The sequence below is a fragment of the Ochotona princeps genome, chromosome 19 (genome assembly GCF_030435755.1).
Source record: "Ochotona princeps isolate mOchPri1 chromosome 19, mOchPri1.hap1, whole genome shotgun sequence".
NCBI classification, from domain to species: domain Eukaryota; kingdom Metazoa; phylum Chordata; class Mammalia; order Lagomorpha; family Ochotonidae; genus Ochotona; species Ochotona princeps.
The window spans coordinates 31,286,201-31,311,064 of record NC_080850.1 but is presented as its reverse complement, the minus strand read 5'-3'; the positions used below and the strand labels follow the sequence as shown (position 1 = coordinate 31,311,064).

General features: G+C 55.4%; 1 protein-coding gene across 5 annotated transcripts in view; it reads right to left on the bottom strand.

The window, feature by feature from the left end:
* Positions 1–24,864, bottom strand: part of NRG2 (neuregulin 2) — a 218,419-nt gene that overhangs the window by 19,092 nt on the left and 174,463 nt on the right. For all 5 annotated transcript variants that reach the window (XM_058677465.1, XM_058677467.1, XM_058677466.1 and 2 more), the window contains exons 3-5: positions 12,760–12,931; positions 7,986–8,104; positions 36–156 (exon numbers count right to left, since the gene is read on the bottom strand). In XM_058677465.1, the coding sequence (XP_058533448.1) occupies positions 36–156; positions 7,986–8,104; positions 12,760–12,931 (412 nt within the window). The remainder of the gene's footprint in view (positions 1–35; positions 157–7,985; positions 8,105–12,759; positions 12,932–24,864) is intronic.

The following is a 24,864-nucleotide window of genomic DNA, read 5'->3' as shown; positions in this document are numbered from 1 at the left end:
CTTCTGCCTCAGGCCCGCACCCACCAGTCACTTACTTGCAGGAGAGCTGGTTGATGCCTTCGATGTAGTAGCAGACGCCTCCATTGACACAGTAGGACTTGGCTGTCTCGTTGCACTTCCGGGCATGCCCCGACCATGAAGACAGAGTGGTGCTCACTGAGGGTAGGAGAGACACATGTTGGTGACCCACAGCCACCTTCTCTGGGTCCTTGGGGCATCACCTTTGTGGCTTTTTGTGACACTGCTCAAAGCTTGTGGCTGAGCAGTAATGCAGGAACAAGGGGGCTCCATCCAGTGTGACCCTCCCCACACCCCTGCTGTGTGCCAGCCTCTAGAAACCAGGGACAGAGAGGGAATGGGGACAGAAGGAACTGCCTTTCTGCCCCTTTCCTGCTCTCCTCTTCTTGGGGTGCCACTGCAGGTATACAAGCTGCTGAGAGGCAAGGGGCAAGAAACAGTGCGGGCAAGAGTCGGAAACACCCATTCACACTGTGGACTTTCTCAGCCAACCAGGGAGTGGCTGGAAGGAGTGGGGCCTTAGGGAACAGCAGGTTTCACGCACTGACCCCTTCTCAGGGCTGGAGAGATATGGGCGGCACCCCAGCTTCCACTCCCCACTCCCTTTCTCCCAGGTGTTGGACTGGCTGCAGGGAGGTCACAGAGGTCACTCTTTTCTGTATCTCTGAGCATCCAAGGTCCCCTGACCTCCCATCCCCAGGCAGCTGTTGCCTGTGGAGGGGACCTATGGGTCTTGCACCCACTGCTCAGGCATCAGTCACAACTTGAGGTTGTGCTGGGGAGGAGACAAGGGCTCGGCCAAGGAGGGGATGCCGCTGGGATGTGAGGAGTGAGAGCAGAAGGGTAGTATGCAGAGCTGCTAACCCAGATTGCAAACCTGGTTTTGAGCTCTGCTCCCCCATCGGTGGTGCTTTCTGGAAAGTTCTTGCCCCAAATGTCACTTGGAAGAGAATATCCCAGGCAGGGGCATTTAGAAAGGGATGGCCAACTCCCCCTACTCCTGCTAGTAGCGGCCTTGACTGGCCCCAGCTCCTGGGGCTCCTGGGGCTCCTGGGGCTCCAGGGGTCTCCATGTCACCCCTCAGCAAGGGTGGGGAGGTGGGAGGCAGTAGTGAGGGGTAGGCGCTTGGCGCCCACAGTGTTTAGACGTGTGGGAGATGGATGGAGCGCGGCCTGTGAGTGTATACACAGCTGCGTGTGCTTGGCCCCTCATTGATAAAGCCCGGCAGGAGGGCGACCCCCACCTGCCCCTTGGCAGCCCAGCCCTGCAGCGGTCTCCCCTGGGCTCTGCTGCAGGCCCCAGCTGCGACCCACATGCGGCTGGGAGAGGGAGCTCGGGTTGGGCTCTGTCCCACTTCTGGGTCAATGAGACCTGGGGATTTGAGAGGGGCCAGAAGAACAGCCCAAAGGACCACACTGTCCTTTGTAAAATTCCCTCATTGTGGGGGAGCTGGGGGGAAGGGGTGGTTCGAGGTTGTCCTGCCCTTGGCTGGAAGGCCAGGGAAAGATGCAGGGCCAGCCAGCTGACTGTGTGCTGGGACCCCCAGTTGTGTGGGCTCTCCAAGCATGTGGGCCTGGGCCTCAGCTCAGCCCGAGACATTTGTGCCTGGACCTGTAGCCCATGGGACCTGTGGCAGAGACTGCCCACTCTGTACCCCCACTGCTGTCACCCCGGAGGACAGCAGTGACCACCATGGGCAGCTGCATGCTTGGGCTTATTCCACATGTGTCAGGCTCACTGAAACCTGAGGACAGGGGGAACCCCAGCTGGGATGCACTGAGCTGGGTCCCTTCCCAGGAAACAAAGGGAGGGCTGGGGAGTGAGTCCTAGAGGGTGTAGGGGAAGTGGCCCCAGACTCCTCCCCTGGAACAGGAGGGCCTCCCTGAGTCCCCACAGCCTTAACCTAGATCTGCTAGGGAGGAAGCATGAGCCAGGGTGTTTCTGCACCTGCAGATACACAGTGTGGGTTCCAGGGCTACAAGTCCACACTCCTTGGCCCACCTATCTGTGTTTCTTCACTGTGCTCCCTGGTTTTGGAGCAGTCCCCAGACAGGGACACTGATGCATGCCATCTGCCTGTGCCCCAGAGCCTCCCCTAGGATGGCCCCAGGCTCCTGCAGCCAGCACATCCCTAACTGAGCCCTGTCTTTGGTCTCCACCACCATCTCCTGCTGCCCCTTTTGCACCTGTGGCCAATGTGCCAACCAAAGCCCCGGGGGCCGCTTTGATTTTTTTGTCCTCCATTGTCCTCACAGCCACCTTTGCCAAGCACCACCACTTCCAATCTCCAAGACAGCTCACTCCAAGGGGCCATCACAGTGGGCTCTGGACCACATCCTTTCCTTCCTTTCTAACCCATTAGCTTCGCAGTGGGCATATCAGCTCAGTGAGCTCCTGGCATAGGGCCCCTCCACACCTCCCTAGGTGGGTTGGGGCTGTGCTGCCTTTAGAGCTGGGGCTCTGGCCCTCTGTGTGTTCCAACAGGGGCAGGGAGGCTAGGTGCACCTGCCCAGGACCTGCCAACGTGTCAGCCCCCCCAGAAAGGCCCCTTCTGGCCTCTCACAGGCCAGGCTCCTCCCTGATCCTTCTCTGAGCTCCTGGGGCAGGGGGAGTCTTCAAAAAGTTCCTAGAAAATGTGCATTATGAAAAAAGCTGCAAGAAAAGTGTTTTTTGGCACCAAAATAAGTTTACTAGTCACTAATATTTGCACAGGCTTTCTGAAGCCCCCCTCATTCTTCTACTCACAAGACTCACTCCAAGGTGCTTAAGTAACCAGGCACACAATTATTGGCTGCCAACACCCAGTTGGTCCATGAGAATATGTGCTCATAATGGCAAGAGCCATGTCTGTCCCATCAGCCACCAAGTCCAGTGTCCAACACAGTGCCTGAGATTTAACAGGTGTTTTTGCAAACCTCTACTCAGTGAATGCATTAATGAGCCCAGAAAGATCAGGTCTGCAGAGCCAACTGCCTTCAGCTGCCATCCATGAAGTTGCTCCCTAAAGTGGATGCTGTCTCTTACTGGATGCACACATTCCTGTGAAACCATTAGTGAAATGCAAATCCAAGTCATAGTGAGATACCACTCCATATCTGATGGGATAGTTAGTATTAAAAAGGTGGATAGTGCATTAAGCCTCCACCTGCAGTGCTGGCATCCCACATGGATTCCGGTTTGAGACCCATCTGTTTCACTTATGATCCAGCTTCCTGCTTATGCCCTAGGAAAGCAGCCAATGGCTCAAACACTTGGGCACCTGCACACACATGTGGGAGACCCAGAAGCAGCACTGGGCCCCAAGCTTTCGATGAGCACAGCTCTGGCCATTGTGGCTATCTGGGGTGTGTACCAGAGGATGGAAGAGCTTTCTCCTTCTCCTTCTGTAAAGCTTTCTTTTAGGGCCCAGCACGGTGGCCTAGCGGCTAATGTCCTCATCTTGCCCACGCTGGGATCCCACATGGGCGGGGGATCTAATCCTGGCAGCTCCACTTCCCATCCAGCTCCCTGCTTGTGGCCTGGGAAAGTAGTTGAGGATGGCCCAAAGCCTTGGGATTCTACACCCGCATGGGAGACCCAGAAGAGCTTCTGGCTCCTGGCTTCTGGCTTCGGATAGGCACAGCAACAGCCGTTGCGGTCACTTGGGGAGTGAATCATCGGATGGAAGATTTTTCTGTCTCTCCTCCTCTCTGTATATCTGACTTTGTGATAAAAATAAAAAAATCTTAAAAAAAAGTTTTCTTTTAAATAAAAATAAATCGTAAAAAAAAAAAAAAAAAAAAGAATGGTGGTGATTAGTGCAGACCCTGGAGCCCTCCTGTGTGGCTGGTGGGGATGCAATGCAGTGTGGCTGTTTTGTACAACAGCCCAGAATGTCCCTTGGGATCCTACAGAAAACTAACACACACTCCAGGTCTCACACCTTGGTGGACCCCCCCCTTACGAGACTCCCTCACCCATATGTCACACCAACCTGTCCCCCAGTACTCACAGCAGTGCTACTCATAAGAGTCCAAATGTACAAACAAGCCCAGTGATCTGATGATCCAAGCTGACACATGGAAAAATAAAACCTGCATCCAGACTGTGGAACATTATTCTAGTAGAAGACAAAATTCTGACACATGCCCCAGTATGGACAGTCATAAGACCACATGTCATGAGCCTGTTTATGTGAAGTTCAGCGCAGGTGTGTCCACAGGGGCCGGGAGGAGGCGCATGGCCAGCAGCGGCTGGAGGGAGGGAGCGGAGCCAAGAAATGCTCATAGACACGGAGGGTCTTTCTGGGCTGATAAAAAATGTTTTAGAATTGGGGGAGGGGAATGATCCCACAATACCACAACTATACTAAGAGCTACTGGGCTGAATACTTTAAAAGGATGCATAGCTGAAAAAAAAAAAAAAGAATCTAGTGGTTAAAAACATACCCGGGAAGCCTCTATCAGTCACTTGTATCTGCTGTGAGCTTATCAGGCCTGCAAGAGGTGAGAGTAGGCTGGGCAGGGCCGACGCTGTGGAGCCGTGGAGCCGTCTTCCTGAGGCCCACCACTGAAAGTGCGAGAGCCCTCCTCTGCTTATCTTGCAGGGTCCAGACCCCCACCTCTTCACTCCTTCCAGCTCCCACCCCTCCTGGTGCTGGCCTCATCCCCCTCTGTAGTCAGATGGAACAGGCAAGCTGCTCTGGGGTTTAGGGTTGCACTTCCTGCCACTGGAGGGTGTTTCTGGGGCCAGGACTGGGACCTGGGTCCCCAGAGGTCAGAGTCTGGTTGAACACGTGCATGAGCACACCCAGGTGTGCACTTGAACAAGCAGTCCCTGAAAACCCTCACAAGGCAGCCACTGCTCCGTGCCACCCTGCGTCAAGGCTGCCACTCCCCTGTGTCAGTGTTTGTCATCCTGGGACTGGCACGGTCACCACGGTACTGTCACAAGTTCCCTTTCCCCTGGGCCAAGGCAGCTAATTCTGAAGCACCAAGGTTTTTGTTTTGTTTTGTTTTGTTTTGTTTTGTTGTTTTTTCCCTTCCTTCCCCAAGCATTGCAAACTTCTTGCTGACTCCTCCTTCAGGCAGCTTGGGAAGGCCAGAAACTGGCAGAGCTCCACCCGGATGGAGAGGTGGGCATCCAGGAGCTGGAGTGATGCTGCTCGCCAACACTCCGCCCCCAAGCCCAGCTTCCCTGGGGCCTGGGCACGCCTGGCCGGCCCACCTGGGGATGAGTCAGAGGGGGCAGACGCTGCCCGCCTGCCCTCCACCCCGTCCCCAGGGTGTGGTTGCTGCAGGTCTCCTGGGCTTTGCAGGTAAACAGGGTGCCCAAGCATCTCTGCCTGGAGCTGTTGCCACCCCCTTCCCCAGGTGGGCTTCTACCTGCGTGCTCTGGGCAAGACAACATAAGCAGTGATCCCTGGGCACACAGCATGGCTGCCTGGATTGCAAACTCAGAATCCCAGATTGGGGGCAAAGAGCTCCAGGTCATCCAGCTCAGCCCCAAGAAAGGCAAATGGTAGACAAGCTCAAGGCTGCATGTCCTAGGGCTCTTGCTGCCCTGCCACTCCCTGCTGGGTGAGGAGGACCATGGGCAGTGGGCTACTGGACCTGCCCTTGGCACCCAGCCTAAAGGGCTCTGCTTCCTGCCTGCCACACTGGTCACAGCCAGGCCTGCTGAGACCTAGTGTGCATGCGCAAGGCCTCACCACCTGCTGCAACCTTAGCTCCACCCAGTGTGGGGCGGGGCCTGAGCGTGGTTTTTCCTCTGCTAACAGCATCTCTGTGGGCATGCGCTTTGCTGGGAAATTCCCCTTGCCATGTGCCTCTTGATACCCCTGCCTGCCTGCAAGCGGGCACACACACACATACATGCTCAGGTTAAGATGGTGCCCAGCTCCCAAGCACAGTGGGACCTAGCAGGGCCAGTCAGCTCCCTTTCTTGGAACTGCTGTCACAGACACAAAACCACCTCTTCTCTGAGTGCTGAGGCCAAGGCCTTTTCCACTTTTTACTCCATTCTTTAAACATGGGAGAAGCCCATTTCCCAGTAGAAAGCAATGCAGGAGGCCAACACACAATGGGAAAAAGCATCTTGACCCTCCCTCTCCTTCTTTAAGCTCCCGGATTCTGTCATGTCCTGGGGCCAGCTTGTTTGTTCTCTGGATTCACCAGTTTCATCAGCCAATGAATATGCCCTGAAGGAGGATCAAGTTTAGCTCCCATTGGTTCTAACCAAGAAAGTCTTGCCGAAAAGCACAGCAACTTCTGAACCTCAAGTGAGTCTGAGAAGCGGTATCTAATCTGCCAGGGTGGAAGGTGCCAGAGTCCAGTGCCACTGCTTTCCCAGGTTTGGGGCAGGTGGAAAGAAGTGGGGCCTGAGGCCTGTCTACCTACTTGCTGCAACGTGGCCAGGCCCAGAAACACAGGTGGCAGCAGAGGTCTTGAATAGGCTGGACGATTGTCTAAAATACTCCTCAGGTACCCATGGTAAGCCAGTGTCATCTTTGGCGAAGGGGAGAGCAACAAGCAGGTTAGCCATGACCCTGGCACTAGCAAACTCCCAGACAGAATGTTTGCCAAGCAGTTACATTGTGTGGCTCCATCATTACCAGCTGTTTGGGTGAAATGCTTCTCTGAGCTTCTCATGAAGTGTAAAGTGGACCCCAAACCTGTATGCTGATTCATGAGACCATGCAGGGCATGTGGCTCAGCCAATTGCAGCTTCCCTTGCCATGGCCAGGGAAAGGCTGTGACCTAGCTGTCCCCACTCCCAAGGCTGACATGGCTCTGCGAAGGCCCAACTAGATGCTCTAAGGGGAGACGGCAAGAGGTTCCACTGGGATGAGGTTGCTCAGGAAGGGGACCAGGACTGGAGCTGAGCTGTCACTATAGTGGGCCAAGGCAGGCATGGAGGAAGGCTGCCTGTAAGAGCCAGCGTGACCAAGACAGTTTAGGGCAGATGGGTTGCAGCCTGGTCCCAGCTCTGTGGCTCTGGGGGTGGCGGCCTGGGAGGCTGAAAGCCCTGTAGGAGGCCATTACTCTGCTTCTGGTGAGTAGGTTAGAGAACTGAGCTGGGATTGCCTTGCAGGTGGGGCTGGAATGCAGGGGACCAGCATGAAAAAGATCTAGAAAGAAGGCTCAGTGGGATTGGCACACAGGGACTTGGCCCTAGTGACCAGGGGAAAGGAGAGCCTAAGGTGCCCAGGGCACAGGGCAGCCAGTTGTGAGCTGGGTTTTTGTCTGAAGGCCACAAGGCAGGGGGCATCCCAGAGAAGGTCGGACAGACTGTGCCAGCTACAGGGTCAGATTCTGTGGTGAGGGCAGGACAGAAAGCAGCCCCAGGACATGCTCAGGAGGCCTGGAGGCACCCTGGGGTGGGTTGCAGGCAGGAGGATGTAATATCTGGGTTCTGGTGAGCTTGGGCTGGAATAAAGGGCAGTGTCTGAGGGCATGCAGCCTGGCACAGAGCAAGGGAGAATGGCCCATCCAAGGGGTGGAGAGCCAAAGGTGCCTGAAGGGCCTCACCTTGTCTTCAAGATCAGAGGGAGACTGGGCAACTGAGCCCCAGGCCCAGAGCCCAGCGAAGTCGTTGCCTACCCTCAGGTGCCCAGCAAAGCGGCAGGTAATACCACCCCTGGCTGTTGCACTACCCCTCCAGTGCCCCAGCCCCGCTCCTGGCAGTCCTGCTGCCCGTAATTGCCTTCTAAAAATATCCTCTCCTCCACCCCCACCTCTTGATTTCAAAATATTTAGTTTTCAGGGTATGTAAAGTGAGAGCTGGCGGCTCTTCCAGGCCCAGATAACAAAGCTAAACATTTATGCTTTGACTGCGTTTCTCTGAATAGGCTCAGATCTTGGACTTGATATGGGGCAGCGGCCAGAGTGGGGAGGGGAACTGCATGCAAGACAGATGATGTGCAGGCCGCCCCCCAACTGCCTGCGTACCTCCTGGGAACCCCCCTCCCCGGCCCAGGGTCCACCTACCGCTGTTGACGTGGAGCCGGCCACGGGCCGTGTCCTTGCCCAGGATGTTCTCAGCCTCACACACATACTCCCCGGCATCTTCCACCTTCACCTTGTTGAATTGAAGTCGTGAGTTCTTTCTGGTTAGGGTAAGAAGAGAGCAACAGTGTGAGCCAGGGGTATGGTGGGTGTGTGTACACCCAGGAGCAGCAAGTCTGCTGGCCATTGCAGAACCAGGGTATCCAGACAGGGCTGGTAGCTACACTGTGTCCTGCCACCATGATGTAGCCTTGTGTCTGCAGGTCCAGGCTTGGGCCCTCCTTGTGCCACGAACCTGGGTGAAGGCAGTGGGCACAGTCTCATGGCTAGCTCCTCAATTCATAGCCTGTCTTTACATATGAGATCTACTCCCTGTGTCAGGGTCTGCCAGCAGTGTTGGAGGGATTAAGCCAGGGTAAGGGTTGGGATGGTGTGTGTGTTTGGATGATCCAGTCCTGATCTGCATGGGGAGTGGAGGGTCCTGGTCCTTACTCTCTCACCACAGGAGGCCTCCCGTCCCAGCCCGGTGCAGCAGCAGGGCTCTCACCATGTGCTCGGACAGCCTGAAGCTGGACAAACCCCACAGCTAACAAATGAGCCTACCTGGGGCTTCTTGGCTGGGGCTGAGACGCATAGCTGTGGCTCCCACAGCAGTATCGCCCAGTCTGCTAGTTCCAGCTATGGCTTGCCCTGCCTTCCACTAAGGGGCGCTCCGTGGCGTCTCCCCAAGGGTCTTTTATTTCTTTCCTTCCTCCCTTCCTTTCTCTCTCCTTCCCTGTCCTTCTTTCATCTTTCATCTTTCATCTGTCCTTCTTTCTTCTTTCATCTTTCATCCTTCTTTTCATCTGAGCATCTTCTAGCATTAGGACCTTGCACACCCCAGGGACCGGGGCAGGCTCGGAGCTGTTCTGGCAAGGATGCAGGTGCTTCCTGGGTGCTGAAGCCTGGCCCAGTGCCAGGCTGGCCACCCAGTGCTGTGACTTCAGAGCCTGTAGCCCTGACTCTCTTTCCCTTCCCCAGCACTTATTTCTGAACCAAGCCAACACTGTCTATCCGATGGCCCCCAGGGGCAGCCCAAGACAGGCTTGGGGTGATGCCCAGGACCCCCGTCTGGCTCCTAGGGAGCAGCAGGGAGTCCTCTGAGCATGTCTTGAAAAGACACAGCCTTCTCCTGAGGGTGGGGAATGACAACCTAGATTCCTGGAGCATACGCAAGAGGATGTTGGGTGGAGAGACATTAGTGAGTGTAGTGGAACTGTTCTCACCAACGGCCCTGGCTGGGCACAGCCGGGCCCTGATGCTTACAGTGTGAGGACAAGGCAGGTGAGCAGAGTCCAGGCCAGCAGTCCGTGCCCACGTGCCCGCCTAGCCCTGTGCTTCGGGGACCTCTCTTCTGTCTGGGGTTGCATCTCCACCCAGCCATCCGCACAAAGCCTTCCCCCCGCTGCACTCTGCCAAGGGCAAAGCAAGACCATCTTGTCCACCATCCCTACTGCCCTCAGCCCAGTTCAAAGGTGCTTCTTTCTTCACATAACACAGTGTGTAGCAGGCCCAAGGCTTATGGGAACACTAAGAACTGTGACTTAAGGAAGGAACCCATGTGACATGATGGCATGAAGCCAAGACAGGCTGGTGCTCAGGGTTGGTGGGGGAATGGGCGTGTGGCCCCTCTGAAGAGTAGGATGGCACCAAGAGCACAGCACCAGGAGCCTGGAGTGCTGGCTCGGCCAGCTGTTCCCAGTTGGCAGGTGCCTGTATGGGGCCACCATGGTTCCTCCCCATTCCTAGCCCTGGTGGGAGGCACTAAGGATTTGGCAGGTGGATGCTATGCTGTGCCACCTCCAAGGCTGCCCTCCCTTCTTCTAGGAGGTTATCTACAGGCGGGGCTGCCTCCCTCCCACCCTCTCCTGCTGCCTGCCTGAGCAGCCTGTCCCAACCTGCCTCTTGTCCATGAGGGAACTGTGTTGCTGGTGGGGAGGGCCTGCACACAGGGCTGGTGTGGGCAGTTGTCTCCTGGTATGGGTAGGCTTGGGGGACTCTGTGGTGCAGTGAGCACAGAGAAAGTTGGTACAGAGTTGAGGGGGGTCCACACAGGCGACAGATTGTGGCTGGGGCAGGTAGAGCACTGGCTGCTGTGTAGTACTGGAGAGGAAGCCCCTGCCTCTGGGTCAGATGAGGTGTGGACATGGGCAGGGCAGGAGCATGTGGAAGTGGCAGCTCTGATTCCCCACCAGGGGAGTTAGGCACAGCTGCTGCTACCACTGGGCGTGCGGGACCATCTCAGATGGGACTAAGATGCTGCAGGGTCCCAACAGGCAGGGTGTAGGACAGGGGGCACATCCAGAATTGGAGAGGTCCCCGATCCCCAAGAAAGGGCCCAATGAGGTCCTGCTTCTGGACTGGGCTCCCATTGGCCAGATGGAGCTGAGGCTAGACCAACACATGGACTTTTTTAGAAAATGAGGTCAGCGTAAAGCAGGCAGGCCTTGGACACAAGATGCCACTTGGGACACTCCACTCCGTGTTCTGGTGCCTAGTGCCTAGGTCTTGACTTTACTTCTGAGCCTGCTTCCTGGCAATGTACAGCCTGGGAGGCGGCAACTCACCCAGGACCTGATCACCCATGTGAGGGACCTGGGGTGGGTTCCTGGCTCCTGGCTTTGGCCTGACCCAGCTCTGGTTGTTGCAGGCATTTGGAGAGTGAACCAGCAGATGGAAGATCTGCTGGGGGTGGAACGGGTAGAAAAACAGCAGTCTAGGACAGAGGGATTTGCCTGTCTGGGCAGGGGACATGGTGTACATGGCAGAGGAGGGCTTCTCCTGCCTCAGCCTCATTGACTCACCACCCCACACATAGGAGACAGGATGGACAACCATGGGGTTCTGGCCTCCAGGGCTCTGTCATGCCTGGGAGCTGAAGATCCCCAGCAAAACCAGCAAAGCTGCATCAGAGGCTTGGTGGGAGGGGAGGGCTTGGGAAGGTGTCCCAGGGCCAGGATGTTCAAGTTGGAGAACTCTGCCAGGGATGGGAGGGGTGGGGAACAGCATAAGAAAGAGCCTGGGCCCAAGTCCTGGGTCACAGACAGTGAGAGCAGGGGTGGGGAGTACAGCCACATTACTGCTTAGAAGGACAGTAGGCCGGGGTCTGAGGAACAGTGAATAGAGGACTGGGTGTGTGGCCATGTCAGCAAGATCCTCCCAGGCCAGGTATCCACAGGCTTAGAAGGGCTGTGGACCTCCAGAATCCTAAGCAAAATGGGGCGCATGAGGCATGAGGCTCTCCACAGGTGTACCCTAAAACCTCTCATGGTGGGGGGAAAGGAGGCTGTATGTAGCTGACACCTGATTTGTGTGCACTGGTCCAGAGGTGAATCCACCAGGGAACTGGAGCCCAGAAATGGGGAGGAGAGGCCAAGAATGGGTCAGTGGAGGGAGAGAGGCCAGGGGCAGGGAGGGGCGCAGGGGAGAGTGTGGGTGTCAGCATCCTGCCTGTGGGATACCTCCTGGGGGGTGCCCTGGAGTGGAGACTTCCTGGCATTTATCTGTTTTCCTTAGCAATTAACACATTGTTCTGAGTCAGAGAGGGTGCTGGGGGAGAGCTAGTATCATTGGTTCTTTCCAAATTCCTATAGCAGTCAGGGGTGGGCCATGCTGAAGCCGAGAACTCAGCCCAGGTCTCCCATATGGCTGGCAGGGACTCCCATATGGCCATCACCTGCTGCCTCCCAGGCTGTGTACCAGCAGGAAACAGAGCAGAGTGGGGACTCAAACCCAGGCCCTCACATATGCAAGGTGCATGTCATTTCGGCTAGGCCAAATGCCTCCCTCTGTTGGGGAGTTAAGGTGAGGTGGGAGAGCACAAAATCACCTGGGGTGGATGGGAGGTGAGGCCTGAGTTGCCACACACGAGCCAAGTGAGAGCTGTCAGACTCACGGGTGCACTGGGAGGAGCCCAAGTGTCGGCAGGAGTCAGGGGACAGGGCAGGGGGCACTTTCCTGCCTTCTGTGGTCTTGGGGAAGTAGGGGAGAGGCCGACTGGCAGACAAGACCCAGACTCCCAGGACCTATACATTTCCGTCTCCAGCCATGGTGGGCAATAGCTGGGCTTGGTGGGCAGCCTGCAGTTCTTGCCAAGGCCCTGCCCTGAAGGTGGGGTAGTCAGAGCCACCACACTGGAGGGGCAGAAGAGAGGTAGAGGGACTGGCCATGGCCTCCTGGAATCTCTGACCTGACCAGCCTGACACAGGAGGTGGCCAGGGAGCTTCTGGCTCACTTTCCCGGGAGGGCTGCTTCAACGCCGGCCACTTCTGCCTTGGGGTCCCTGTCTCAGGTCAGGACTCTGACACTTGTGCAAGCTCTCCAGCTTGGGAAACGGCAACTGGCATCCTAGGTGGGCTCCGGGCAGGGGACAGGGAGATGACATGCGCAACCATGGCTGTCACTAAGGACTGCAGGTGGGGTAGCTCCTTAGAGAAGCTCCAAGAGACCGGTAGAGACTTTCACTGGTGAAGTTAACCTTGACAAACTGCCTTTAACCATTTAAATACAGCTGATCATGCACTTTCTGCCTAGGATCCACTAGGTTTGGCCAGTAACTCCAGAGGGCCCAGGTCTGCAAGAGTGCTGGATGTGTGGCCAGGAGGAGGAGGAGGATGCAGAGGTGCTGGGACCAGCTCCACTGGGGGACTCTGCCTAGTCCAGGCACCTCCCAGCTTGGGTAGCTAGTTGGATGGGGGAGTGGCCCGAAGCTACTCACCTGCCATTGCCATACTTGATGCGGATGTCACGGCTACGGTTGAGCTCCTTGCCATCCTTGAACCAGCGGTAGGAGGGCTGGGGGTTCCCGGCCACCGCCTCGCACTTGAGCGATTGCTTTTCACCCACCTGTCCCGTCTGGCTCTTCATTTTCTTCAGCTTGGGCCGGGTGGCTGTGGGGTACAAGGCAGGTGAGTGAGTGGGGGTTGGGTGGGTGGGGGTAGCACCAAGCATGAGCACAGGAGGGTTAGCAGGGTTGGGGAGGGGTCCTGCCCCATTCTCTGGCTGGGCTGGAGGAGGCAGAGAGGGAGGTCAGAGCTGTCACCACCCCACCCCCCCGGCCACGTTTTCCATCTTCAGGACTGTGCGGTGCAGTTGTTATTTAGGAAACATCCCTGGCACCTGTGAGCTGAGGAAGCCATCACAGCAACCCGGTGAGTTCATGCACACATAGGGAAACAGATTCGGCAGAGGGAGGTCTCTGTCTCCAGGGGAGACAATGAAATGGGTTCAAATCCAGGGCTCCTTGATTCACTCAAACAATCTAATGCTTTTCTCAGACCCCCAGGCACACGTTGGGCCCAGAGGACACAGAAAGGCTAAGAGGATACACCTGGCTTCCTTTCTCAGGGGTCCCAAAGGCCAGGGGAGGGCTCCAGTCAGACCGGAGATGGCACAGCAGCCCCGCCTGGTGGCGAGGTGGCGACAAGGCCTGGGCTATGCTGATGGACACAGGACCAAGCCCCATTGCAAAATATCGAAGAGCAAGCTGCAGTCTTCCCTCGCGTGCCTCAAGTACCTTTCCATTTCCATGTGCCCCAGTCTACCTGTCACCTGTGTTCAGGAAAGTGAGGGTGAGCCAGGGCTCCCTGTCTGCTCTCCTATGTCACCTGACTCTGGTGGTGGAGATAAGACTCAGAGAGGATAAGAAACATGCAGGAAGTCACACAGTCAGGCTGCCACGGAGCTGGGATGGAAGCCTAGGTCTTTGGGTCTTCAATGTGGTAGACTGCTGTCTGCTTTCATGGCCTCATCTCTGCCTCGGGAATGGAGACATTGGGTTCAAATCCTTGCAGGAGAGAAGGGAGGGTCTGCTAGGAGCCAGAGAAACCATGGCCCAACAGTGAGCTGACTGGCTGCGTAATGGCCGCTGACCCTCTTGTCAGTGACTCTGAGCTGATGCTGGCCGTTGCTGAGCAGGGTTCAGGGCCTGGCTGGGGACTGACATGACACTGTACTGTGGTTTGCAATAGGGAAGGGACAGGAAGGGCTGCAGGAAATGGGCTGAGTGTGCATCCCAATGGCGCTGCTCATCAGTTTACCAATCCATCAGTCCATATCTCTCCCACACATGCAAATGCTCATTCTTAAACGAAATGCCAGCTACCCATTTATTAATGACATACCATGTGCCTTTCACCTTAGTGCCAAATATTAAGGTGTGAGTTTCTGGTGAGATGGAAACAAACATAACTTGAGAAAAGGGTTCCCCGAACAATCTGGTCTGGAGAGTACATGGCTGAACTGGTTCAAGAGCACCTTTCTTGGAACTGGCACAACCGCTCAATTGGCTAATCCTATACCTGCAAGTGCTGGCATTCCATATGGGTGTCTGTTCATGTTTTGACTGCTCCACATCCCAGCCAGCTCCCTGCCTGTGGCCTGGGAAAAGTAGAGGAGGATGGCCCAAAGTCTTGGGGCCCTGCACCGGCATGGGAGGCCTGGAAGAGAGGCTCTTGGCTTCTGGCTTTGGATTGGCTCAGCTCTGGCAGTTGTCATTTGGGGAGTGAACCAGAAGATGGAAGGTCTTTCTCCTTCTCTCTGTAATTCTGTCTTCCCAAATACTTTTTTTTTTTTAAAAAGAGCATATTTCTCCAGTACGCTCCTCTAAGCAAAGGCCTTGACAGTTTTTCTTGGGATCCTTAGCAGCTTTTTTTTTTTTTTTTTGTAACTTAGTAGCATTTTAAGAAAACAATGCCTTCTAAGGCTTTCTAAGCAGGGCCTTTATCTGTTCTTTCCACACCCTTCAGAGCTCTTTTAGGCAGAAACCTATTCCTCTCACACATACCATTTTTCAATAGCATCATTTTTCCTGACTACATAATTTTCCGGGACAGCTGTCCCATGGTTTAAACCATAGATTACCATTGGGAAGCATTCAGCAAGCCTCCTCTCTGCTGTCCCTCAGTCATAACAACTCAAAACAACTTCCTCACAGCTACAACTGCACACATCAATTGCACCACTTCACCCCCAGGCTCCACCTGCCTGGTTCAAATCCTGGCTTTGCAGGGTGAGCTCTGTGTCCCCAGGTCATGAGTTGTAATGCATTTCCACCTCAGTTTCCTCATCTGTCAAATACAGAGGATCAACAGTAGCTTCTCCCTTGTGGGATAATGATGCGAGGCTTAGAGGGGAATGCAGGGAGAAGCTACTGCCCACAAGCCAGGCCAGCTATTACTGTTATTACACTCCATAATTGTTTCCCAAGGCGATTTTGCTAAAAGCAGAAGCACTACATCAGCGGGGATGCAATCCTGCCTGCTGCCTGCTGGGGGTGGGGATGGCGACACCTACCTGTGTTGCCCCCGCCCCCATGAATGACACTGCCTGCTTTTTTTCCACACCCTCACCAACAGAAGGCCTTACCCCATGCTGAATCTCTACCAATTAGCCAGGCAAAAGATAACGTCTCTTTGTTGTCTGAATTTGCATTTATTTGGTTACTGGTGAAGCTGACTACTTAACCCAAGTGTATTAGTCCATTGTATTTCTTCCTGTGGAACTGCCTGTTCTGACCTGCAGTCTGTTTTTCTATTGAGCATGCAGCTTATTGATTGGGAAGAGCTCCTGATCAATATGAAGGCCAGTCACCTTTCCCCTAGTTCCCTGATTTTCAGTTTAGCATGCTAGTTTTCTTGTTGTGTGCTTTTGTGTGTGTGTTTTCTTTTTAATATTTATTTATTTAGCATCTACAGCTTTTACATGCACTGATGTGTTCACCTGTCAGAACTTCTGGAACCTCATTTTATTCTCCTAAATGCCATGAGGTCCTGCCTCAGCATCCTTCCCTTACCTCCACCACAGCCTCCTTCACCTGCTCTGGACCTGCCAGTCACCCTTCATCATGGTTGAAGTGACTATGACATGGAGGTAGGGGCTGGGCCATAGCTTGCAGAGCCTGGACGTGCATCTAGGCGTGGCGGATTGCTTTTGAAAATTTATTTGAGAGAAAGAGACACGCAGAGAAAAAGCTCCTGTCTACTGGTTCACTCCCAAAATACCCACAATGGTTGGGCCTGGAACTGGACCAGGCCAAAGTTAGGAGCCAGGAACTCCATCCAGGTCTCCCATTTGGTTGGTAGGCTCTAACCGGAGCCATCACGGCTGCCTCGCAGCGTATGCATGTCAGGAAGCTGGAGTTGGAGCAGGGACTTAAACCCTGATGTGGAGTATGGGATCTTAACAAACATCTTCATCGCTAAGCTAAACGCCTGCTCCAGGCATGGGTGATCTGAATGTCTCCTCTTCCAAAACACAGTGCACACAACAGTGTTGCCCAGCCACTGTGGACACACTGGACACAGCTGCCCAGAGTTTGCCTTAGGGTTGGGTTCACTTCTGGCAACCTCAATTCTTGGCCCGCTGGTGACCTTCACTTGGCCCCCTTCCCCTTCTTATGACCTGGGGACAGTGAGAGCTTGTCTGAAGCCCTAAGGTGTCCCTCTCCCTCTTGGAGTATAGGGAAATCCGGGCCATCCTTTTGTGGGCCATGTCCTTCCCAGCAAGCCAAGATGGCCTGCAGGTGCCAGCCGGCAGGGGAGGGCAAGGGTCACACTACCACCTGCTTCTGGTCCCACACTAGGCACTGAAGGCACGCCACTCCAAATGGTAGTGGTGATGGACCAGGGTGCATGTGGGGAGTCTTGCAAAGACACAGACTCCAGAAATAGCAGGCATGATCTCCATTCAGAGAGTCTAAAGCATTGGATGGGGAGTGTGGGAATGATCCCTGCCGGTGGAAAGAGTGGGGTGTGCATGTTAGATGCCAAGGGGCCCATTCTGTCTGGTGAGTGCTGGGTGCCCTCATGGCTGCTGTTAACTGTCCCCTCACTTCACAGTACTGATGAGGTGGAGTGAGCCACCACTTCCTCAAACACATGGGTGGGAGGGACAGTCAGTGGGAACCACATGGCTGGGGAAGACCAGTAGTAGAAATGAACCTAGTGAGCTCATGCAGGGCAGCCTGGTGTTTATAGGACGCGTCCTAATGTGGCCTGGAAAGGGGAGGAATAGGGGTCTGGGGCGTGGAGGGGCATGCAAGGCCCAGGCGATGTGGGGCTTCGTGAGTTACTGTGAGAGAGTTGGATTTGTTCTACTCTTACTGTTTTGATGCGCCTAGGGTCTGACTCAAAACAACCTCTGTGGATTGTATGGTGTTTCTGATGGACAGCAACAGTCTGAGGTTCACTGCATAAACACAGCCCTAATCCCAACCAGGCTGTGTTCCCAGTGAACAGCCTTCCCGCCTGGCTGTGACTGCCTCCTCGCGATGCCATGTCTGCCTGGACAAGACAGGCCGTGGCAGAGCAGGAGCCGAGGCCAGGGTGCAGGCCCACCTCCCTGCAGCTCTGGGTCTTGCCTCAGGCAGAAGGCCTGCAATGGAATCTCCACCCCCTCCTCCCAGCAGACAGGCTGGTTCCTTTCTGGGGTTGTTTTTGTTACTTAAGAAATGCATTTTTCCCATTGTTGTAGAGAAATTACCCAACACAAAGGAGAAAGAAAGAAAAGCACATCCAAATCAAGTCAATGGCCACCAGAGAGAAAACCCTGCAGCCATTGGTAAGTTTTCTCCTGTGAGACTTTCTCCCTATAGTTCTAGTTCTCTAGCAGCGTTGTAAAACCCAGCTTCCCATGTGAATGATAGAGACCCTAATCCTAGGCTGTGTAATCCCCTAGGGTGAGGAAGAAGTTGCTAGATTGCCATGCTCAGATACCATTAGCCAGGATGCACTCCACCCCTCTGTTGATCCTGCCCAGTGCCACGAGGACAAGTGGCAATTCAGAAGATCTGCGTATGTGTCCCTGTGGGGAAAGAGCTGCTCCAAGGCCCCGCATGTGGCAAAGTGGACAGAGAGAAGGTGCCAGGCAAGGGACAGGGCTGCTGACCCTTATTCCTGGTGTCCACAAAGTGAAAGGGGCAGGCATCAGCTGGATGACTGCAAAGGTCCTTGAGGTGCTAGGCAGCTCTTCTCTCCCATGGGACCTCTACAGTTTTGTGGGTGGGGGCTGGTTTGGAGCAGAGCAAGGACATTCAAGGGTGACTACAGTCTCCGGCAGGAGGCTTCCCTTGGGATGGGCGCCCCATGACCTCAGCACCACAGCCCACTGAGGCCATGGGGCATGTGGCGGCTCCTGCTTCCTTTGGGCCTGTGCCAGGCCAGGGCATGTGGCCCATGGCTGTTGGCCAGGCCATCCCCAGAAAGCACCTCATTAAAGTTGGCACCCACGGCCAGTGCTACGCCCTTCCCACAGTCCAGCCCTGAGGCCAGGAGGTGCTACTGCTGCCAGCCGCTTGACCTCATTCCTCTTGGCAGGTGGGCGGTGGGTGCGGAACCTGCTAAGATCTGAGAGTAAGACAGACGCCCAGGCCCCAGCTGTGCATCCCAGCCAGGGAGGACTGGCAGGGGCAGGGCCTGCACTCCTCCTGGCATCCAGGGGCAAGGGGCAATGGGCTCTTAAAAGGGTTAATGGTCCTCACCTCATGACTAAGGCTGAGCCAGGCCCTTGGCAGGGCAACACCTGGAGATGATGCAGCCAGGCTGCCTGGCATCAAAGTCTATGTCCCACCGGCCTGCAGACTGCTGGACGGCCTCTCCCCGGCCACCCCCACCTACAGAGTGACTGACACCTGCTGGAGACTAATTACAGACTCCAAGTTCAAATGAGAATGAAAGAAAGAACACACACAAAAAATAGCTGGCCTAAGTGGGCACAGAGGGCAGCAGCCAGGCCTCTGGATTCAGGGCCTCAGGTTTCTGCCAAGGCCAGGAGAAGAGAAGACCAGGCCTCAGGGGCAGGAAGGCCCACAATCCATAGCCCCTCTGAACACCAGGCTGAGCAACAGGACAGCAAGAGAGGGCATCAACCACATGTGGAGTATTGTGCAAGGTCATAGAGCTTAGCCAATGGCTGCCGAGAGTGGCACGTGGGTGCTGGGCACAGCAAACCGCACCCCCCGGCCCTGCTCTGGGCTCTCACCAGGGCATGGTGCACAGGCTTCAGACACTGAGACTGGCACGGATGGGTAAGATGCAGAGGCCAGAGTGGCAGGCAGCTAAGGACATGGCAAGTCAGGTCCAGTCACTGGATGCTGTAGCTGTGTGCCCTTGGCTATGCAACTCAGCCTCTCTGTGCCTCTCTGACTCACCCATAAACCACACTGGGCCTGCCTGGGAGCACCAGAGGAGAAAGCTCTCCTTGGGGAATGGCTGAGCCAGCTGCTAGGGCACAGGATGGGGACAAAGCCCAGAGGCCAGTCCTGAAAAACCCAAGCTAGGGAAAGCTGAGCATGGCCTGGAGAGGCTGCTGTGCTTGGGGACTTTTTGGGGGATAGGGTAGGGGCCAAGCCACCTGTTGCTGGGGGAGCCTAGTGAAGGCTGAGAAAGGGATTTCAGAGCCCCCTCTGCTCTGGGGTGAGCCTGTGTGTCCTGCCTGCCTCTGCTGTCTGATTGGAGACCCTTGACCTCTGGGCTCAGGGAGGCAGAGGAGGGACAGGCATCTTGATGCTCAGAGGGGATGAAGCTACAGGATGATCTCGGGGTCTCCTTCCCAAGACTGCCAAGCCTACTAGGAAAGAAGAGCAGACACACACACACACACACACACCAGACCAGAATCTCAAGTTCACATGTACGACCAAGATGAAATAGAAATCATGACTTCAAAGAAGTGCTGGGCTCCGGGGAGAGTCTGGGTCAGCCTCTGTGCTTGTTTGTCTCCTCCTATTCAGGTACACCTGTGAGCGCAGGGCACTGTGGGAGAGGCAGGGTTGGGGTATGCAGGGCTGAGATGTGGCGTCCCAGGTCTAGGCCGGTGGGGGCAAGGGGCTGGGAAGGAACCCATGTCCCTGGGCACTCCTCACTGGCTCAGACCCAGCACGGGAACCTGTGTCCCCAGCTTCTCTCCCCTGAAAGAGGTGGCTCTTTCTCTTGGGGGTTTTCCTCTTTTAGTGGCCTTGGCATCTGTGACAATCATGTGCTTTTCTCAACTTGCCCTGAAGTTCAAGTTCATGCAACTTGCACCAAGCTTCCTTCCCTTGTAGACCCTCTTCCTCTGGTTTGGCATAATAGCTCAGCTGGCTAATCCTCTGCCTACAAGCACCAGCATCCCATATGGGAGCTGGTTCATGTCCTGGCTGCTCCACTTCCCACCCAGTTCCTTGCTTGTGACCTGAGAAAGCAGCAGAGGATGGCCCAAAGCCTTGGGATCCTACACCCTTATGGGAGACCTGGAAGAAGCTCTGGCTTCTGGTTTTGGAATGGCTCAATTTTGGCCATTGCGGCCATTTAGGGAGTGAAACAGCAGGGGAAGATCTTTGTCTCTCCTATCTGAAAATCTGTCTTTCCAATAAAAATAAGTAAATGTTAAAACAAAACAAGACACAACAACAACAACAAAAACCCCTTCCTCCACCAGGCCCTGGCTGGTCGGGCCATGCTGCTCCTCCCCCCTTCCCCCCCCCCCCAAGCCACAGCATGCCAGACTGGCTGGGGACATCTGAGACATCCACCTTTCTCTGCTTTGCTGCCAGACCCCTGCTTTGGCTCCCTGAAATTTCTGGCTCTCCTTGGTGGTGACTTACAATCCCCTTCCCCCAAATTCCTGTGCTTCCTCCCCCACTTCCCTGCAGGACTCCTACACATGGGGTGAGGGGTGGTTCCCCATCTGCATGCAGCTCCCACATGCTGAGCGGTACTGCTTCCTGGCTTGTAGTTGGGGTTCATGGGATGAGCTAAGGCCAGACTTTGGGAGACTGCTGCCAGCTCCTAGGGGATGGTTAGGGTGGCCTCTCCCCAGGGGACAGTCTGCCCCTCTTTGGGGTGGGGGTACTGGTAAATGTCCCTATTCATTCTACTCTGATATGGGGTGAGCACTTGGCATACTCAGGGACAAGGGCAAGGGGACCCAGCCTGGGCTGTGCCTGAGGCCCTGTTGCTGCCAAGCCCTTTGTTTTGTTGTGGTACAGACGTCCTTCTCTGAGCCTCAGTTTCCCCATCTGCACAGTGAAGGAAGTCAATGATGAGCTCATATCCAGACCAGTTTGCCTACACCAGCAGTCCCAGGCTCCTGGCCAGTGCACATCTCCGGAACCCTTGCTAAGTGCTTCTTCCTGGTGAGCTGATCCCCGCCTCCCCACCAGCCTGGCCATCATAGCTGCTCCTGACCACACACTGGAGGTCACCAGAGATGCTGCAAGGGCAACCCACCCAAAGCCAACGTTTGGACAATCCACCACTGACTGAGTCCCGCCAGCCCCTTCACCTCCACACCAGCTCAGTGGGACAGCACCTTATTCCCCATCTGGTTGCCAGCCTCTGCATGGACTATGGGGTAGGGGGTGTTCTTCCCTCTGAATGCCCAGCCTCTCTGTCACAGTCCTTCCCATCTCCACAGTTGGTCTTATCATCTCCTCCTCCAGACAGTCTCCTTGCATTTCCCAGCTTGGAATCAGTTGCTCCCTCCACCCCCTCCTCCAAGGTCAACCTGGAGCTAGAGTAAGACCTGCCCCTATGCCTCTGTCCCTCTGACCCCAGAGAGATGGGACCTCAGTCACTACTGCCACCCTACAGTATGGTGCCCGATGTCACTGGGCCAGGAGAGTGTCTGTGGGACAGATAGGCTTTGTATAGGGTCCTTCTATGGAGCTGGACCACCTACTCTCCCTGTGGTTCTTAAACTGGGGATTGCTCAATGCCCAGAAGGGTCCCCAGGATTTACACTTATAGCAAGTATCCAGCTGATGCTTAGAGTCAGGCCCTACTCACTCACTTGCCTTGTGTCCTGTCAGCTCTGTGAGACTAGGTAACAGTCCAGTCAGGGGCTGCATCCAGCCAGACTCTCTGGACCCCCAGCTTGGATTCAGGCCAGGATAGCTGACCCTAACACTACCACTTTCCCAGAACTCAGGCCTTCAGGGCCACCCTCCTGTAATGGTCACACTGCAGGCTCTTGCTTGGGGCAAGTGTTCAAACTGCTTATCTCTGAACAAGCCCAGGCAGTCAACAAATGACCCTGCTCTGACAGGAGTCCCTACTTACACACACAGATACCTGGACACCTACTGCCTCCAGTTGGCCATGGCTGCAGGAGGGGAAGGCTGTAGAACACGGAAGAGCCCAGAGCCAGCTGGATGTGCATGGCTGAGGCAGGGCAGGGGGCAGACTTGAGTCTCATACCCCATTTGCCCATCACCAGCCACACACGGAACTCCAGTCTCAGATTTGTCATCCATACAGTGAGGCTGATCAAATTCTCCCTGTACTTCATAGCCTCAAGATTGACATGGGCAAAGTGCTCCCTAAATGACAGCAGCCTGCCATGCAAGGTGGCATGCACTTGTTGTAACTCCTACAAGACCTTTCTCCCTCCCTCCCTGGTGAATTCTTCAGCACCAGGCAGGCTCCGTGTAAATGTTACCGCCTCTGTAAAGCTCTCCCAACGTCTCCCAGGAGAACAAACCATTCTTTTTCTCATCTCACACTGAACACATGACACACAATTCCAACAACCACAGGTACTTGTGCAGGATTCTGCTTCTCTGCATTTCCTGAGGGTTTTTATATACTGGAAGCCCAGTTCACACTTGTAGAACTGAGCACACAGAAGCAAAAGTACACACCATTTGTGGAGTGACCACACAGTTGGGGCCTGGGACATCTTAACAGTGGCTGGTCAGGCCGGGAGAAAATGGGAAAGGGGCTGCCACCTGCTGGCTGCTGAGAGATGGGAGGTGTCTCATACACCAAGATAGCAAGAAAGAGACATTTGAAATCTGGGCCCAGGGTATCAAAGCTCCGCAGTGCTTTCCCAAAGTTTGAAAAAACAAAAACAAAAAAACCAAAAACCCTGCTCCCGGGCATCCACTTGGCATAGGGATTAAGATGAAGATGCTGCCTGGGAGGCCAGCATCCCACACTGGTGGGGGGGGGGGGTACCTGGGGTTGAGCCCCAGTCCTGCCCCTGGTCTACTTTCTATTAATGCACACCCTTGGAGGCAGCAGGTGGTGGCTCAAGTGCTGGAGTCCCTGCTACAGATGGGGTTCTGGGTTCCTGACTTTGGCCTGGCCCAGCCTGGGCTGATGCAGGCATTTTGGGAGTGTACCAGTGGATAGAAGACCTCTGCGTCTGTCTTTTTCCTTTCAAATAAGCTCCTCTTCCCCATACTACCTGTCCCTTAGGCCAGCCAGGGAGTGGCGAGCGAGCAGAAGGCAGGGGAGTGCTGGAGGACCAGGCACTGATAGTCATCTGTGAAGGAAGGCATCTCGTCCTTCATACACATCTCTCTCTGCAGCACCCCAAGGTCAGGGCTGCTCTCATCTGGTCCTCTGTTCCCCCATACAAGGTGCAGAGGGCGCTATGGGTATAATGAGGATTCTTGCCAGTCTAAGGACAGGGGGCTCAGCCTCCACCAAAGCTGCTGCTTCTCTCTCCAGAGGCTCTTGCAGTTTGCCAGAGGGGCTAGGCTCAGCATGCAGGGAGGGAGGCTCCAGGGTGTGCTCTGTGCAGACAGCCCGTCCCCTCTGCTTACAGCCAGAAACCCCCAGGGTAGTTTTCCCTCCATCAGACCTCATGGTTCCCTGCCCCCCATTCTGGGTGACTCACTGCCCCTTGTTAGTCCCTGGGCCGTGCCAGTCTGGATAGACGGGGTGCTCTCTGTCTCTCCTTCACCTAGTCAACCTGGCCTGAGGACGGGTGAGTCCTAGGGGGTAAACGGCTTTGAGCTCTCAGGATCAAAGGCTGCTGGGAGGTACAAAGTCACTCTGCTCAGTGCCATTGTCCCTAATGAACCCTAGGTGCCTTTTGGGGGTGGAACAGAGCGTGAGGCGTGGGTCAAGTCCAGGGGATGGCAGGAAAACTGCTGCAGAGTCCTGGTTCTTTGGGGTCAGCCAGGGGCCAAGGGCAGAGGCAGGATTGCCAAAAGGAATCCCTAGCTGTGGCTCAGACACATGCATATGGGCACATGCCACTCCTGGCCTGGGCAGCCTGCAGTTTGTTCTAGAAGCTTGGAAGCTGCTGCCAGCAGACAGCAAGGGAAGACCTCATAAGTTCTTTCTTGGACCCCAGAGCTCCCGGCTCGGTCAGTGCAGCCACTGTCACATTCCAGGCACCCTAGGCCTCTCTGTCCTCCTGAGGACAGACACATCCTCAGCCAGCAGGGCACAGGCTGGTGGGAAAGGCCAGGATCTTGGATTGCAGAGTAGTTCCTGAGCACAGCACGACCCCTCCAAGGTAGCTCTGCCTCCTTCTGCCTCTGGCTCTGGAGACTCTCACACCTAGGCCTGTCTAAGCAGTACGATGGTAGTTGGGGTGCATGTGCATGGGGGATGGGAGATAGTGCCCTAGGTGATACATGTATAGCAGGCTGGACTCCAGAGGCCTGGTTCCTGCTGGTGCTGACCTAGCTCCCAGGCCTGCTGGGAAGGCCATGCCTCTGGGACAAGGAGGGAGCCTGGGGGTGGGGACCAGCCCCAGATGGAAATGCTGGCGTCGGTGCCACAGACTGAGTCATGGAGCACAGCTCACGCCTGAGGTTCAGCTCCACCCAGCACCTCTGCACTGAGATGGAGTTGGGGGTGGGCTGCTTCCCACCCAGCTTGGAGTATGTCTATTGGCTAAGGAGAAGTGGCACACTGCTAGCTGTTGAGCAAGGGCAGCAAATTAGCATCACCTTCTCTCTTTCACCCCTCTCTCCTTCCCTACACTGAGACAGGGTCTCAGTGGACCACGTGCTCATGTCCCATGCCTATGCTGCCCAATCTCTCAAGCCAATGCAGCCCAGCTCTGGCTAAGACCCTTTTGCTTGACTGCCCAGCGGCCACCTCCT